The sequence below is a fragment of the Cylas formicarius genome, unplaced genomic scaffold, assembly GCF_029955315.1.
Source record: "Cylas formicarius isolate icCylForm1 unplaced genomic scaffold, icCylForm1.1 PGA_scaffold_12__32_contigs__length_19106922, whole genome shotgun sequence".
Lineage (NCBI taxonomy): Eukaryota > Metazoa > Arthropoda > Insecta > Coleoptera > Brentidae > Cylas > Cylas formicarius.
In genome coordinates, this window is record NW_026844225.1 from 16,467,743 (window position 1) to 16,480,885 (window position 13,143).

The 13,143-nt window shown below is 33.0% G+C and overlaps 3 protein-coding genes across 5 annotated transcripts; all 3 read left to right on the forward strand.

Moving 5' to 3' along the window:
• The first annotated feature begins 324 nt into the window (after positions 1 to 324).
• LOC132695662 (nucleoporin Nup188) lies at positions 325 to 6,225 on the forward strand. The gene is made up of 12 exons (XM_060660053.1): positions 325 to 392; positions 453 to 1,271; positions 1,319 to 1,541; positions 1,593 to 1,856; positions 1,910 to 2,590; positions 2,708 to 2,828; positions 2,877 to 3,283; positions 3,337 to 3,612; positions 3,665 to 4,789; positions 4,843 to 5,127; positions 5,180 to 5,331; positions 5,384 to 6,225. Exons 1-12 carry the CDS (start codon positions 370 to 372, stop codon positions 6,117 to 6,119), a joined length of 5,112 nt encoding a protein of 1,703 aa, XP_060516036.1. The 5' UTR covers positions 325 to 369; the 3' UTR covers positions 6,120 to 6,225.
• A 423-nt stretch (positions 6,226 to 6,648) lies between these two features.
• Positions 6,649 to 9,737, forward strand: LOC132708733 (mid1-interacting protein 1-like). Its single transcript, XM_060681280.1, has 3 exons — positions 6,649 to 6,954; positions 8,839 to 9,161; positions 9,215 to 9,737. Exons 1-3 carry the CDS (start codon positions 6,908 to 6,910, stop codon positions 9,493 to 9,495), a joined length of 651 nt encoding a protein of 216 aa, XP_060537263.1. The 5' UTR covers positions 6,649 to 6,907; the 3' UTR covers positions 9,496 to 9,737.
• Positions 9,738 to 10,130: 393 nt separating this feature from the next.
• Positions 10,131 to 13,141, forward strand: LOC132695795 (rab11 family-interacting protein 5). 3 transcript variants are annotated; one of them, XM_060660261.1, is made up of 10 exons: positions 10,131 to 10,146; positions 10,201 to 10,559; positions 10,619 to 10,763; positions 10,819 to 10,982; positions 11,037 to 11,419; positions 11,469 to 11,688; positions 11,741 to 11,974; positions 12,426 to 12,577; positions 12,636 to 12,805; positions 12,857 to 13,138. In XM_060660261.1, the coding sequence occupies exons 2-10, from the start codon at positions 10,529 to 10,531 to the stop codon at positions 12,861 to 12,863; spliced, it is 1,506 nt and encodes a 501-aa protein (XP_060516244.1). In that variant the 5' UTR covers positions 10,131 to 10,146; positions 10,201 to 10,528; the 3' UTR covers positions 12,864 to 13,138. The 3 variants fall into 3 exon arrangements, with proteins under 3 accessions (XP_060516244.1, XP_060516245.1, XP_060516243.1); XM_060660262.1 differs by lacking the exon at positions 10,131 to 10,146 and having other exon boundaries at positions 10,153 to 10,559; positions 12,501 to 12,577; positions 12,857 to 13,141; XM_060660260.1 differs by lacking the exon at positions 10,131 to 10,146 and having other exon boundaries at positions 10,153 to 10,559.
• Positions 13,142 to 13,143: the final 2 nt, after the last annotated feature.

Below are 13,143 nucleotides of genomic sequence, written 5' to 3' on the forward strand. Positions count from 1 at the left end.
CCTGAACAGTTTTTAAATTTATTTCGATGATTTTATTTTCTCAATTATTTTTTCAAACTGTTCCACCCATCAAAACACAAGATCTTTGGCTACTTTTGCTGAGTACTCGAGAGCACTGCTAAGAACATAACGCAATGCGTATTTAAAAAAATAAGAAAATTGATAATACGATCCATCTGCGGTCGAAATCGGTATGATCTAATGGCCAGAAACGGAAAGATGCAAAATACCCCCACAGATGTTTTGTGCGTGGAGAGGGTGGCTCTGGGTGCTTGTGCTTTTACAACGTAAAAAGAAGAAGACAAAAACATAAACCTAAAAAATTCGAAACTACAGACTACAAACTGTTTGGCTGGGGTTCAGTATACGATGACAGAAAATGATACGCAACCGTAAGGCCTTTTTTGAATTAAGTTTTAATTTTTTTTTGTGTAATTTTCAAAAATTTGCAGGGTCTGGAAAAAATTTTATCAAATACTATCTGTAAGTCATCAAAATGTGACTTCAGACTTGGTAGAAGATGTTTTGGACCTGTGTAAAAAGAAACTAGTTTCCGGCCTGTTAGAATATAAACAATATACAAAGGAGGGATTTACAGAATGGAAAGAGCTATACAAAAAAATGTCTATTTCTCAAGATGATGAAATGTGTAGCTTTATCCATCGTCTCAGTAAAGAATTAGACCTCCATTCTAATATTGCATGGTATATAATCTGCAATTTCTTAATATTTGACTATTATGGTAAAGTGGATGAATTAAAATCAATTATAAAATATGAAACAAATGTAAAATCCTTAATAGACCACATATGGTATTTTTATTCATCAGACCGAATGTTTATGTTAAAAACACTTAGGTATATATTGGAGAACCTCTCGGAAAAGGACCATATGCTTTACAATCAATTTAACCATTTTATAAATAGTATAAACATTGAACATCTTTGGAAAAATTTGTGTGAAAGTTTTGAAATGCTGACCACAGAAATAAGTAAGGATAAAGCTACCAGGGTTTCCAAAGACACTCTATCTCACTGGATTCGTAGAAATAATCGTGAACAAGTGGAAATTCTATTGCTAATGATCCAAGTTATCGATATAATTAAATTGGATGGCAAAGAAATTATTCATTTGCTTAAATTATTTATGAGGCATGGATTTGGAAGACATCCTTTGTTTTATGGAGCATCATACATGTTGCGAGCTAAAGATATGGCTGACATAAAAGCTGCTGAAATAGGAGTGATCTTAGCCATTATACATCGTTACTGGTATGTATATCATTCCCATAGAAAAAAAATACAACTATATTTTACAGGCAGCAATCAGATTTGTGTAAAATAATTCCCAAACAACTGGAAACAGATTTAGAGATACAACAAACTCATGGTGACAATGTAGCTGTTCTATTTATTTGGCTTACTTTCAAATCCACATTGTCCAAAGACTTTTTTAACTCTTGCAATAACGCTATTGATGTTCTTGTTGAGAAAAAAGTCTTTAAAACGTTGAGTGATGTGCTGAAAAGCGAAATATTTGAGGTTTGCATAATTCACAATATTTTCAAAATAAAATATATTTTTTTAATTTAGGATTGTAAATGTGCTGAAATAATTCTTGAAGCAACAAACAAACTGATGACTGAATTTGTTAAAGTATGTGGAAATGTTAGACTGATTTATGAACAAGATGGAGTAGTTGACATACTATGTGAATTAATGAAGAAACCTAATTTGCATGCTTTAAGTAATTTTAGCCAATATTTTGAAGCCAGTTTAAATATCTTTCCATACATTATGAATCACTTTTTGAATATTTGCTCTGCCCTAATTGAAAATGAGAAGTGTTATGATATGGTAATTTAATAAAATTTTTTGATAAATACCTATTTATCTAAAAATTATTTTAGATATTGAAGTTGTTGCACACCATGCCCAGCTATTGCAGTGAATTTATGTGGGTCTATACATCTGATATGATTGTTACAGTGCAAGCAACAAATCTTTTTAATGAAACTGATAGATTTGTAATGCCACCTCATACCACAGCTGAGAGAAGCAGTTGTTATGGAAAAGATGTAATAAAATTTAATTATAAGTATGATTTGTTTGACATGATTGATCAATATATAATATCATTAAGCAATTGGGTACTGGGCAAAGCATGTTATAACAAATTACTTTTAAGTTATGTAATTCAGGGAACTACATTCCTCACTCATCTAATAAAATTCTATCAAGGAGACTTTAATAAAGAAACTATTATCAAACCAATACTGCATAGATTGGATGGCATTCTTACTAATCACTCTAATGGAAGTATGAGAAATTTAGAGTTATTTTATGCATATTTTGAAGCAAAATGTGCTCTGGTGATGAAGCAAAATGTTGAGTTTGCAGTCGCATTTCCGCAAACGGTAAAAAAAATTATTTTTCCTACTATAAGCGACTACCAAAATGGCAACAGAGAGATGACCCTCATTCACATAAATACAGACTGCATTTTATATATTTATTTGAAAGATGAGGAAAACACAAACGACCATAAGTTGCTCTTGCTCTATTTGGACCTGGTTGCAAATATTTTAGAAGTAAGTACCATAGTAAGTTCGTCTCACTCAACTCTAGTATAACCAGCACCTCAAGACACAATGATTTAAATTGTTACGATTTCATTAAAAAAAATTATACCACTTAATTTTTTGCAGAAAAATATTCTACACAAGGAAGTTATATATCCAGGAATATGGTTTGTAGTAAATGTTGTTTATCCACTTCACCAACAGTGGAAATACTCTGACTCTCACCAACAAGCCAAAGTTCTTAAAGGTACTTCTTGTCATCATTAAGTTACTGTTTTACAAAAGACATTTTCAGGTTGTCTATCTATATTTATTAGAGCCCTGAGAGTTGTCTCCCTTGAAGGCAAGAGAGAGGATGCTGAAGAAATATATGAGTTTACATTAAAAAATTTATTGAACAACGACTGCATAGTATCAATCTTCTGTTCACACTTTATTAAAGATAAGTTCTACCTCCAAAACATTATGAATGAAGAGTCCAACTGGTTCAAAGGTCCTTCCCTAGTGTATATAGAAAATATTAGACTCCAATTAGTGATTTTGTTACTTCTTTATAAGTTTAAAATCACCCAAACTAACATCAAATTTTACATTGACCATAAAACTCATATGCTATCTAAAGCAGCATGCGCTTACTTCGTTAATGCATATAGCTGCCCTATAGCACTATTATCATGCAAGTTTCTAGAAATTTTGGCACGGGTAAGAAAAATGCTTCAATTAGTTTTTTAAATTTGCATAATTATTTTTTTAAGGATGAAAATGTTCCCCTAATGGCATGCTTGGGATTAGACGGTGACCAACTTCAAATCTTATTCTTAGACCAACTAAGAGACCCAATGCAAGATGAAGCAATCAAACTAAATATTTTAAATCTCCTAAGTACCTGCATATTTTATCAAAATGGTATGACAGCTGCACTTTTTAACGTCCAGTGCTCCAAGAAGTGGTACATTGATTCAAAAACAAAGCAACTAGATGGAGATACATTAGGAGACTTCATGATTGATTATCTTGAGAATATCAAGAAGGTATTTTTTTCAAAATATGCTTTCAACAGACAACATTCTTATTTCATTTCAGTCTGTTCAATACTTGAAAAACCCATTGCAACTAGGTGTTCTTAAGGTGATGGCAAATTTATGGTTAACTGGTAAACAACACTTGATTAAAGATGTAACAGCACTGGATTCTTTTTGGTTATTACTCGCTGACCCACTGTTCAGGAAATTAGATCAGACACCTGGCGTTTATGCATATATTCTAAAAATTTTTAGTATTGAATTAGGTGCATCCTTGCAGAACCCTGAAGGACACGAAAAATTCTTTGCGGTTGTGGAAAAATTTCTAACAGACAAAAAAACACTAGAACAATTACAAAAATACATGTTTGATATGTTTCCAAGTCATTACATCGAACATGAGAATCTAGAAGAGCAGGATGTGTTTATAAAATCGTGGACGGAAGTTATGGTCGCTGCAAGGAAACAGAAAAAAATTAAAGTATTTTCAACCGAGGATATTAAGTATCTTTTTGTATCTGGTGCTTTTGATGGGATCAAATCTGCCTCTATTAACATGAAACTCTGGAATAGTTGGCTGGAATATTGTTTGATTGTTATAGACTTGTTTGGATTTGAATTTAGTGAAAAGCAGATGGAATTGGTAGCCAAATCAAAGCAATTATGTTCAGTTGTAAGATCTAAATATATCAACTCTGGAATAAAGGAGAGGAGAACAGCTCTAACAATTATCTTTAAAATAATTAAAGATTTTAAAGAATATTATGAAACATCAAAAACAGACTTGCAATATTTATTGGAAGAGATTGGTTTCATGATGGACTATGAATATTCCTTGTTAGAAGATGTATGGAGCAATGACAAAGAGGACCCAAATTCTGTAAACGATGAATCTGGAGTGTGGGCTTTAATAATGCTGATATCCAACTATATTTTGTCTTACGAATCTGTGAAAGACTGTCAGCTTTGGTTTACTTGTCGAAAATATCTAACAAAACTGTTGAATTGCACGTGTGATCTACTTGGATGCAATTATACTTTGGCTATTGGAAAACTTGCCCTCCATGGTCTATTGACCTACATAAAATCTCCCCTATATATGGATTTTCTGAAAGTTAATTTGAATCCGTTTTACAATAGCATTCACCCAGTGATGACCAAATTACTTAACAACCCAAATCTAAAGGTATAATAAAAAGTTGCCCTTAATTAAATTTTCTTTGATATGCTTTATTTTAGCTTAATCCCAAAAGTTTGAAAGAAGGATGGATAATTTTTACATTGGTATTAAAGTTACATCAAATTTATGTACAGAAATTTAAAATTGATGCGCTTGAGACTTGTTATTCCTTTTTAATTTTAAATGAAAAAATACTTGAACACATAATGACCCTGCCTGAAACCACCGTCGATATAAAAGCTTTGGACTTACTAATTCAAACTTTAAAATTTTACGACACAATGATCACTAATTGGAAAACTGACTGGTCTACAAAATATTGCTGTACATTTAATTTTATGATTGTAAGTTGTTTGTTTTAAGCTAAGAGTAAAATAATTTAAGCACTGTTTTCAGGGGTCAGTGAGAAAAATGATTAATTCATGTATATACATTTGCTTAAAACCAAAGCATATAGCATTTTACTATATGGACAAATATAACAGGATTATACCAGTCAATCAAGATTCTACAACAAACCATAATCTGATGATAGTCTCCCTTAATAGGTATGTAATAAAAGTAAACAAAAGTTTAATATTCAATATGTACTTCTTTTAGACTAATAGGAGTTCTTGGTATAGCATTCACATGCCTCTTCAATTTAAATCACTCATTAGTAGACATGTTCGACTTGTATCAAACAAAAGAACCTCAAATAATCCTAATTGAAAATGACTTTAGCGTTCCCCAGTTTGAAATGCCTATCCCAAATGACTTAAATTATGGTAAATTACTCTGTTTGGCACATTTTCTCTGCAAAACGCTTAACCAAGTATACCAAAAGAAAGGAATCTCCCAAGGTCAAAATATTGATGAAAAGTATTTAGATTACATATGCGTTGTTGAACATCAAGATTCCAGTGAATATCGACCCAACCAGAAACTTAGCTTTTTTCTGCGGCACACTATGTATGAATATTCAGGGTTGATTGATTCTTGGACAGAAAATCTAAGTGCTGTAGCAGTTCAGAAGACATTAGAAGTACTGATGGCGTTTATTGGTCAACAAACTTTTATAAGCGTAGGGGTGCTGGATCCCATCAAAGTGGCCTACTTCAAAACAAATTTGTGCTCGGAGTTGCAATTTTTTAATGAATATGTCAAAAAAAAAACTTCATTATTATTTGACAAACCTCCGAATACGAAATCAATGTCTTCCTACAAAAGTGACATGGACATTGTGAAAAGATATCTTATTTATCACTGGAAAAACAATAAACAAGATGAAGTTGCGGAAAATAATTTTTTGTTAATTTTGTCTTTTTGGTTTAGTAATATTTGTCTAATTCAATAGCGATTTTCGTTTAGATATCTGTAAAATAAATGATGTATTAGCTGCAATCTATGCCATGCGTTTGTACATAATAAGAAGTCAATATTGAGGAATAGTAATCGATTGTGAACCTTTTTAAAAAAATAAAATATTTTTTACTACTATGGTTTTATTTATTTTTGATGCATAAGCCCCTATCTGGGCACGCGTAAGCTTTGATTTCACCTACCCCCACGCACCAGAGAATTTTTAACACGCCAATAGAATAAAGTGTTACTCGCCCACATTCACTTTGACCAATCATCGAGCCTTATTATGGGGTGATTCTAAGTTTTGAAAACATCGACTTTTATGAAAATGAGAATAATACACTTTTTTATTAACAAATCTAAAGGAATTAAGTTTTATAAAATGAAACAAAATATATGAAACATAAAGTCACCTCTGATTTATATCACCTCTCGACAAACCTAAAATAATATTTGGTGTAAGGATTAAACGACCCCACCCTAACCTAGCCTTGTTGAACTTCATTCGTTGGATCAAGTCAGACGATGTGTCGTCATCACCCTGACAGACTAGAGTTTTATTATTATAATAGACGTGAGTTGTGGTGTAGAACTAACGAGCTTGTGTAGTCGATTCGTTTCAAGTGCAACACGAAAATATACGATCAAATCGTTAATTCATTCCGAAACCTTCGATTCGAATAGTTGTTGTTCGGCTTCACGAGTTCTGAGTTCGACCCACTGCCGTTTATTTGAATAGTACATAACCTAAACAAATTGTTTAATCAACTTTTTTTTAAAATGAACACCTACCACGACAAAATAACAGCAAATTTGGAAAATAGCAGGTATGCACTTTACTTGTGTTCTTACAAACCTTTCTAAATATTTGGGCAATGGATATTTAATAACAATTTAAGGTGAAAGCTAACATTTACCTTTTTGTAGGTAATGCTTTAATTTGTTATGCAATTCTAAGTGTGTCACATGTATATAAACAAAGTCCAAATATACCTTGAAGAGGATAATTATGTAGCACACACCTATGTCAAGTTCAAATTTCATAATTATTTAACCCAATCTCTTTAAGGAGGTTTGCAACACTTGGCATCCAACTTTACATCCACTTTTCTCTTTTAAATTTCAATATTTATCACGAAACACATTTTATTAAACTCTGAACCTTATTTTTACAGTAATTATTGAATATCCAGTGTTTTTGGGGGTAGTTCAAATGTATTGACTGATTTTGGTGCATAAGGAGGATCTTATTTGTATAATAGAAGGGCTGATGACCCAGACGCTACTAATAAAGACCTTTGGACTTGTTATCTAATTACAACCTTTAAACTTTTGTCAATTGGTTTTGGAAATATCAATGCAGTACTAATGCAATAAAGGGGTAGGAAAAATACTTCTTGCAAAAAATATTTGTTTAAAATTACGCGCATTGGAATGCGAAAAATATAAACAAACGATCACCACTAGCGGCTTGTAGATTCGCTGATTCATGGTTCCGGGAAAGTATGTCATTAGCCGAGAGTGTATTCGTTTCTCAAATTTACACGAAAAAAATCTCCCAATGTGTATGTTAAAAAAAAACACTTAAAATTGAGTTAAGGACGGTTAACAATAATTGACTTTGGTGAATATTCAAGTACACCCATAGGTTTGCATTGTTTTTACAGCAGCTTGACACAAATTCGAAAAAATATGTTTTCAAATTTTGCCCATTCATAAATTTACAATAATTAAATTACTTTTAAAATCACTTGTACGGTCCCATGCCAATCGCAGATGTGTAAATATAAGATATTTTCTAGGTGAAATTGTGCGCAAATTTAATTTAAAATTCGTCAGCCTTGAAAATTACATATTATTTCCAACAATAACTTTTCCATTTTATCGAATTGTTGAAGCTTAATGACCCACTATTAAGTATTCACGAAATATGTAGTTTTTCCCATTAATTTCACGTATAATTTGCGAAAACGATTTACGTGTCAGTCGCGTCCAATGTTCGCGAAAAACTTTTTCTAAAAGTTATATGAACAGTATTTACTAAATACGTAGATGTTTTTTTTATGGATAATAGAATTTAATAGATCATTAATTCAATGTTAGGAAAAGAATAAGTTTATTTAATTTTGTAATTTTTCGTCTGTAAAAAATTTCAACTTATTTATTTTTAAAAACAAGATAATTCGATTAATCTTTTGAGAAAATTATAAAAAAATAAATCGTACGATAAATATATAGTCAAACTTCCTACAATTAGGAGTGGGAGTAAAATATTGAGCCATTCTATAAATAAGCCTGTTCAACGAGATTGAGAGATATACAAGTAATTATAATAATGTCGTTATAAAAACAAATATTACGGAGGGGGCGTAACTTATTTTTATAATAAATCTAAATAAATTGCATTTTAATTTCAATAACTGGTTTAATTTAAATTGTGCGCAGAGAAAGTATTAACCAGCGCAAATAAACTGTTACTTTTATGAAAAAAAAATCAATGTCACTTTTTTTCTAGAATTACGTTTGTAATTGTTAATTAATACCTTTGCGTACGATGTAAACAAAAACTTTTGAAACGACCTCAATGATGAAGCAACATTAATTATTTGTTGCTGGTCAATTTAAGCGCGGATCCTAATCAAAAAACTTACGCGCTTGTGCTTAATTTGCATAAACAATTCCTAAAAGTCATCGTTTGAATTTAATTTCAGAAACAGCCTGCGCCGTATTGCTAGAAATGACGATACGGAATGTTCTCCGCAAAGTATCCTCAATGTCATAGAAAAGTTTGTCAAGACGGTCAACTCAATGGACGATACAATACTAGTGCCTTGTCGTTTAATGGATCTGAAAGTAGGTGACGGTCAAGATCCGTCATGTAATCACAACAATCTCAAAGTTAAGGACAAACACTCTGTACAACAAGTATTCAGCTCAACTGATCTGTATCAAATCTACAGCATGTTGAAGGACGTCAAAGGTGGCTTGCTCTGGGGCAGACAGAAATCACAAGAGCGAGAAGAAGCTCCTGCTGGTAGAGCATTCTCATTCCGAATTTGCTGTAGATGTAATCGTCTTGTTTTTCAGCAACATCATTACCAATCGTGGTAAAAGGACACGTGCGAAGACCATCAACGGTTAGCGTAGCTTCCACTGCAAGTTCCACTTCGACAATAAGCGACAGTGAGTCAGAAGTGGGAAGCAGTAATGAAAATGATTCGGGTATTGAGGATGAATGCTGTACAGAGCGGGTTGCTCAAGACTTCCAGAGACATTTGGATGGTCTAACCAGCTCACTCAGGCAGATGACAGAGGCGGCTCAGTACCTGACTTGGCGTTACCAACATGATATTGGGGGGCCAGTTTAAAAAATACAGATCTATTGTTTTTATAGGGTAATATTTACCACAACTATACAAGATAAAGCGGCTGTAGAGGAATGCATGGCTTGGAGTGATTGAGTTCTTATGGTAAAAGTGCAAAGTGATATGTTATTTAAATTATCTATTTTTGCTCATTAATTTTTGTTATGTTATTTATTTTAATTTGAAATGTAGAAAAAGAACATCTATATTATCTTTATTTATACCTAAATAAAATATTCAGTTGAAATCTACTGCTGAATTTTATTGTTTCCCACATTGCGACACCCTTAGGGCAACGACTCGATATATTAACACCCAATCGGACTCGAAATAAGCGAATATACACACGTGTTGGAAGATACGTCAATTACTACAGATAGAAAAGGTTTTCCGAATAAATACTGAAGCGCTATCGGCAAGTCACCTTTCCCAAAGCGCATATTCGAGCGTCATCTATTAGAGAAACAAGATGTTAGGGTTCTGGTAAAGGCGCGTTCCTACCTATTATTGTAATACATAAAACCGCGACCTCTTGTGCGGAAAAGGCTAACCCAAGCGGTTAGATGTAGGAACAGCTGCATAGTATTTATATTCCCACGGCAAATTTGACGTCACCCTAAATTGATAACAATTAACAATACCGTAAACCTCAAGGTCGTCAGTATATACTTTGACCTTTTCTATTCACGAAATGAGTTTTGTTTATAGGTAATACCACCTAGTGCAAGATAAGTACTCACGTAGCTACTAGATCTACAATATTGGTGCAAAATTAGAAACGTTAGACTTTAAATGTGGCAGAAATGCACCGTTAATTAAGTAATTAGTGTGAAAAATTAATAAAGAATTTCTGTCATGCAAAACACCCAGCCACCACTGGGATGACAAATTGCAAAAAATATATTGTAGAACTAAATTTCTCTCACGTTGACTCATAACGGTGAATGACTGACTGAATTAGGTGAAATTTTACACGTATTTTATCCAATTATTAAATTCTTCCGCGACCTAACCAAAAATCCATCCATCTGGTACAATGTGGGTCCCAACTCATGTAACAGTAACAGGTAAGTTATTTACAAAATCGAAATTATTTTTTTTTAATAATTGTATTTTTCTTGGTCAGTACAAAGAGCTAGTGGATTATTAACCAAGGGTAAAAACAACACAAATGATTGCTTCGTGACAATTGGTTTGGGGAAAATGAAATATCAAACTTCAATAAAAGAAAAATCTGGACAATCCGTAGAATGGCATGAAGAATGTGAATTGCAAGTAGACTTAAAAATAATTTTTATGCCATCATGAATGTATTGTTAATTCTAGACCGATCCCTGAACAAGGAAACACTGCAGAGATACTCCTTACCGTTTTACATCACAATTTTTTAGGGGTTGATGAATTTTTAGGCCGTGCAGTTATCCCCTTGAATACTTTGGATATATATGAAAGACCTAAAAATCGGATGTATCCTCTTCAAAGCAAACCAGGTACCTACCCACTTTCAACTTGTGGTGTATTAACATTAATTCTTTAAATTTTAGGCGGGAAAACTAAAGACAGGGGCCAGCTCGAGGTCAAAATTAGTTTTAATGTTAAATCCGGTAGTTTAACCAATTTAAGCAAAAAGGAAAAACATAAATCATCACTAGGAGGATTATCTCATGTCGCTCAATCAGTGGGTGGTAGTTTACTCAGTCTTGGTAGCGCAGAAAAGCGGAAAGGCATTAAAAAATTTGCTAAGTCTATAGGGTCTAAAATGCACCTAAAAGGCAAAAAAAAAGATGAGTCAGATGATGGGGCTTCCTCTATTGGGAGTGTCGGTAGTTTGAATATTAGAAGCCACCCTTTAAATCGACGTTTTAAAAGCAAACAAACTTTAGAAGACGCCGATCCCGGAGTTGTTAGTGATGAAGATGAATTTACGGTAAGTAACTAAAAAACAAATAATAGGTGCTCCCTAACAGTGATTGTAGTTTGACGACTTATCACACAAGAGTTCAACAAGCTCCATAAGCATATCAACCAATCAAACATCATCACCTGCACCAATCAAACCTTCATTTTCTCAAGAAACATCATCCCCGCTTACAAATATAAAAAGTCAGACATTGCCACCCGCAAAACCACCTAGATCAGAGTTGAAAGTTCAGGATGAATGGGAATCCAAACTGTTTGGCAACTCTAAATCAAAAAGTATAAGACGAAAAAAATGGTAATATCAACATTTGAACGCCTAAAATTTTAGATGCTTTAAAACCCGGGAGCAGCGAATCACTTAACAGAAGATCTTGGGATTCGTCCAAATTAGCTTCACAGATTGTTGAGGAGTCCAACGAATCCCTAGAAGGTCTGACAATTAAAGAGCCACCCACACAGCCCATTAAAGCAACTATACAGGCCAACAAAATGCCAGAACCCAGCAAAAAAGAAGAAAAAGAGAAAGATGGTATGCTGGCTAAACTCAAAAACTTTAGGAAAGGTAAACATGAAAATGCTTTAGCCACACTTACACCAACAACAAACGTAGGGGTCGGGGGCAGGCAGGGTGGGTGTCGTCTTATAGCACGTGGGTTACTATTTTTAATTTCTCCATATCAAAATGAAATAAAAAATCATACAATTGCTTCTCCAATGTAAAACATAAGGAAACGCGTAAAAAATAATAGACGAAGATAAAAAATAACAGAAAAAAATTATAAATTATGATTCTAGTTACCTAACTAAAACAAATAACTGTCTCACTCACGATTTCAGGTAAGATAAGTGTCAATTACAAATTATATCATGACCTGACCTGGTTTGCGCGGATGATGCCATTAAAACGCGCGAAAGCACATTGTCAAAAACGCCATTACTTGATCGTTCGAATAATTGTTACGAGTCGGGGCTAAGCTTTGTAATTAGTTAATGCATGGCTTGCTTGATTTTAGATAAAGATAGAAGCGAATTAGTGGATGTGAAAATTGATAAAATAATGGGCAATTCAAATGAACGTGTTATTATAGGAGGAGAAAGTGTAACCGAAAAATCAATTCATATTCCAAATGAATTACATCAAAAGTTTGAAGGGAAAACTAGAGAGGCGAGTGTTTATTTGCCATTCCGGAACATAAGTTATATATAGTTTTTTTTTTGTATAGGATTTGATATTATCTTTAGTTGATACTCAAAGCGAGCTGGAAAAAACCAAGAAGAAGTTGAAAGACTTGGAAGATTACTTAGATGATTTGCTGTTAAGGGTGATGGAAACAACTCCAAGAATTCTGCAAAATCCATATGTGACTTACAAAATACCACAAAAGCAGTACTTGTGAGTTTAGGCCAGTGCGAGGGACGACATTAAAACGTTCTTTATTTTCAGGGGTTAATCTTACAGCTTACTGCCATGACTCTCTGCTAATTGTGCCTATTAAAATAAAGAACGTTGCGTTTTAATATATGAACATAAATTAACTGTGATTAAATGTTGAAACATTCACATATTTGACTTTGTATAATTATATACACTTAAGACTAACTTCAATTATTATTTATATGTTTTGTACCTTGTTACATTGTTTATACTAATTTCATGTACAACAAGTAGGTAACTTATTCCAAATGTACTAACCAAGGTCTTCCGCAGTTTCTGTAGGCGTGGATTTTTTA

What these genes read in the sequence shown, in the direction of transcription:
- LOC132695662 (XM_060660053.1), top strand. Translation starts at nt 370, where the DNA reads ATGACAGAAAATGATACGCAACC. An exon ending in ATGAGAAGTGTTATGATATG is followed by an intron (nt 1,857 to 1,909) that starts GTAATTTAATAA and finishes AAATTATTTTAG; the next exon opens with ATATTGAAGTTGTTGCACAC. An exon ending in ATCTTGAGAATATCAAGAAG is followed by an intron (nt 3,613 to 3,664) that starts GTATTTTTTTCA and finishes ATTTCATTTCAG; the next exon opens with TCTGTTCAATACTTGAAAAA.
- LOC132708733 (XM_060681280.1), top strand. Translation starts at nt 6,908, where the DNA reads ATGAACACCTACCACGACAAAATAACAGCAAATTTGGAAAATAGCAG. An exon ending in GCAAATTTGGAAAATAGCAG is followed by an intron (nt 6,955 to 8,838) that starts GTATGCACTTTA and finishes ATTTAATTTCAG; the next exon opens with AAACAGCCTGCGCCGTATTG. An exon ending in GCGAGAAGAAGCTCCTGCTG is followed by an intron (nt 9,162 to 9,214) that starts GTAGAGCATTCT and finishes CTTGTTTTTCAG; the next exon opens with CAACATCATTACCAATCGTG.
- LOC132695795 (XM_060660261.1), top strand. Translation starts at nt 10,529, where the DNA reads ATGTGGGTCCCAACTCATGTAACAGTAACAG. An exon ending in GTGATGAAGATGAATTTACG is followed by an intron (nt 11,420 to 11,468) that starts GTAAGTAACTAA and finishes CAGTGATTGTAG; the next exon opens with TTTGACGACTTATCACACAA. An exon ending in ACTCAAAAACTTTAGGAAAG is followed by an intron (nt 11,975 to 12,425) that starts GTAAACATGAAA and finishes GCTTGATTTTAG; the next exon opens with ATAAAGATAGAAGCGAATTA.